Genomic DNA, 1,886 nt, shown 5'->3' with positions numbered 1-1,886 from the left:
GATATCTTAAACTGCTTTGTTCGAAAATACCTTAAATCTGGGTGTCTCGTCAATATTCATCATTTTAGTCTTGAACTCCAAACCGTACAGTTCGTTCGAGAATAAATTACAAGTGTACGAAAAAAAAGTTTGTGCAAATTCAAAAGTATATCAACTGTTGTGGTGAAATATAATTTTTACAGTACCTAAAGTGATAGTCGATTTTGAATACTGTGTCATCATGGCTCGCAGCAATTGGTATTTCAACAACGAAGAATTGATGAACTCTCCAAGTTTTAGAGACGGTATCAACGCAGACAAAGAATTAGATCATAAGCAACAGGCCGCTTACTTAATCAACGATTTGGGTACGCGGCTCAAATTATCTCAAGACTGTATAAATACTGCAACGGTATTTATGCACAGATTCTATACCCAGAAGTCATTGTCTCAGTTTCATAGATATGAGGTAGCAACGACGGTTATTTTTTTGGCAGCAAAAGTCAAGAAAGTGCCACAAAAAATCGAAGATGTGATTCGAGCTTTACATACTTGCCTGAACAAAGACAAAAATCACACGCTAGACATCACCACTGCTGAGTACCAGGAAGAGGTTAACACCATAATTTGTAATGAGTGCTTCTTTCTGCTTATATTGGGATTTAATATAGAAATAAATCATCCACATGATTATATATTGAAGTTCTGCAGAACAACCGATGCAAGTAGAGAACTTCGTAAAGTTTTTCTACACATGGCGACCTACTCTCTACAGCTGACGCCGATGTGCTTAAAGTACAAACCGGCAGTTGTCGCATGCTTCTGCATCTATTTCACTGCACAATCGTCTCAGTGGAAAATTATAGGAGTCAGTCAAGAGAAACCTTGGTTTTGGTTTTTTGGTCCCGAAATTACGTGTGATTTATTAATCAGAATGGAAAAAGAATTCAGGGAAATTTTAGGTAAAGTTTCATCTCAAATTCGGAACAGAGTGATGAATTTGTTTAAAGTTTGTCCTAGTGGCCAAGTGACTCTGGCAAGTTATCCAGATAACAGCAGCGAGCCTTTAAAATGTACAAGGTCGGTTAATGAAGTCACACCACCACGGGCAGCTAGACAACAAATATCGAGAACTCGGCGGACGATTAGCTATCAAGAGTATTTAGATCGAAAGAAACTAGAAAAGTTAGCTAAATCGGATGATGAATCGTCGACATCCTCATCTAACGCCACTGAAGATCTGCAAGATAATTCCGTTGGAAGTAAAAGTATTGAAATAACACCGACAACCATAAATGGTATATCAGCAGATCCTAAAATCAGCATCAGTGAAATTGCTGATAGTAATGACCGTAAACGGAAACATGATACTAATGTTGCAAGTATTTTTTCTCCTGCTAAGCAATGTAAATACGTATAATTTTTTTCAAACTATTTGATGTTAGTAATCATTTGTACATATGTTATTAATTGATTTATTATGATAGAATATTATATTAGATTTCCTAATTTCCTAATCCTCAATAAACCAAACGGCTCTTTTCAGGGCCACCAAATTTTTCAAAACGTAAACTACTCTCCAATGTTTCCTAAAATTTTATTAAATTTAAATTGATATTGTAAACTTAAAACACCATTAAAATTGTGTAATTTTTATTATCTTTAGAAATAATATTTTTGTTTATATTTAGTAATTTTTATGATTTTAGTACTCCGATAAATATTAACTGCATAAGCGAAATTGAAAAAATGAAGAAAACATTTATTGGTACGAATAATGTTACATTTTATAATGTTTTATGTATACTTCCAAGTACTTTAACTTACGAGGGGTATTTTTAAATTACTGACTAATGAAGATTCGGAAAAATTACAATGAAATATTTTTAGGAATATTTTTTATTAAT

The 1,886-nt window shown here is 33.4% G+C and overlaps 1 protein-coding gene across 1 annotated transcript; it reads left to right on the top strand.

Moving 5' to 3' along the window:
• Positions 1-220: 220 nt before the first annotated feature.
• On the top strand, positions 221-1,399 carry LOC130665957 (cyclin-T-like). Its single transcript, XM_057466589.1, has one exon. The coding sequence runs from the start codon at positions 221-223 to the stop codon at positions 1,397-1,399; it is 1,179 nt and encodes a 392-aa protein (XP_057322572.1).
• The last annotated feature ends 487 nt before the right edge of the window (positions 1,400-1,886 follow it).

Source organism: Microplitis mediator, chromosome 3, assembly GCF_029852145.1.
Source record: "Microplitis mediator isolate UGA2020A chromosome 3, iyMicMedi2.1, whole genome shotgun sequence".
In the NCBI taxonomy this organism is placed as follows: domain Eukaryota; kingdom Metazoa; phylum Arthropoda; class Insecta; order Hymenoptera; family Braconidae; genus Microplitis; species Microplitis mediator.
The sequence above is the reverse complement of the archived record's forward strand: the minus strand, read 5'-3'. Positions and strand labels throughout refer to the sequence as shown.

What these genes read in the sequence shown, in the direction of transcription:
- LOC130665957 (XM_057466589.1), top strand. Translation starts at nt 221, where the DNA reads ATGGCTCGCAGCAATTGGTATTTCAACAACGAAGAATTGATGAACTCT.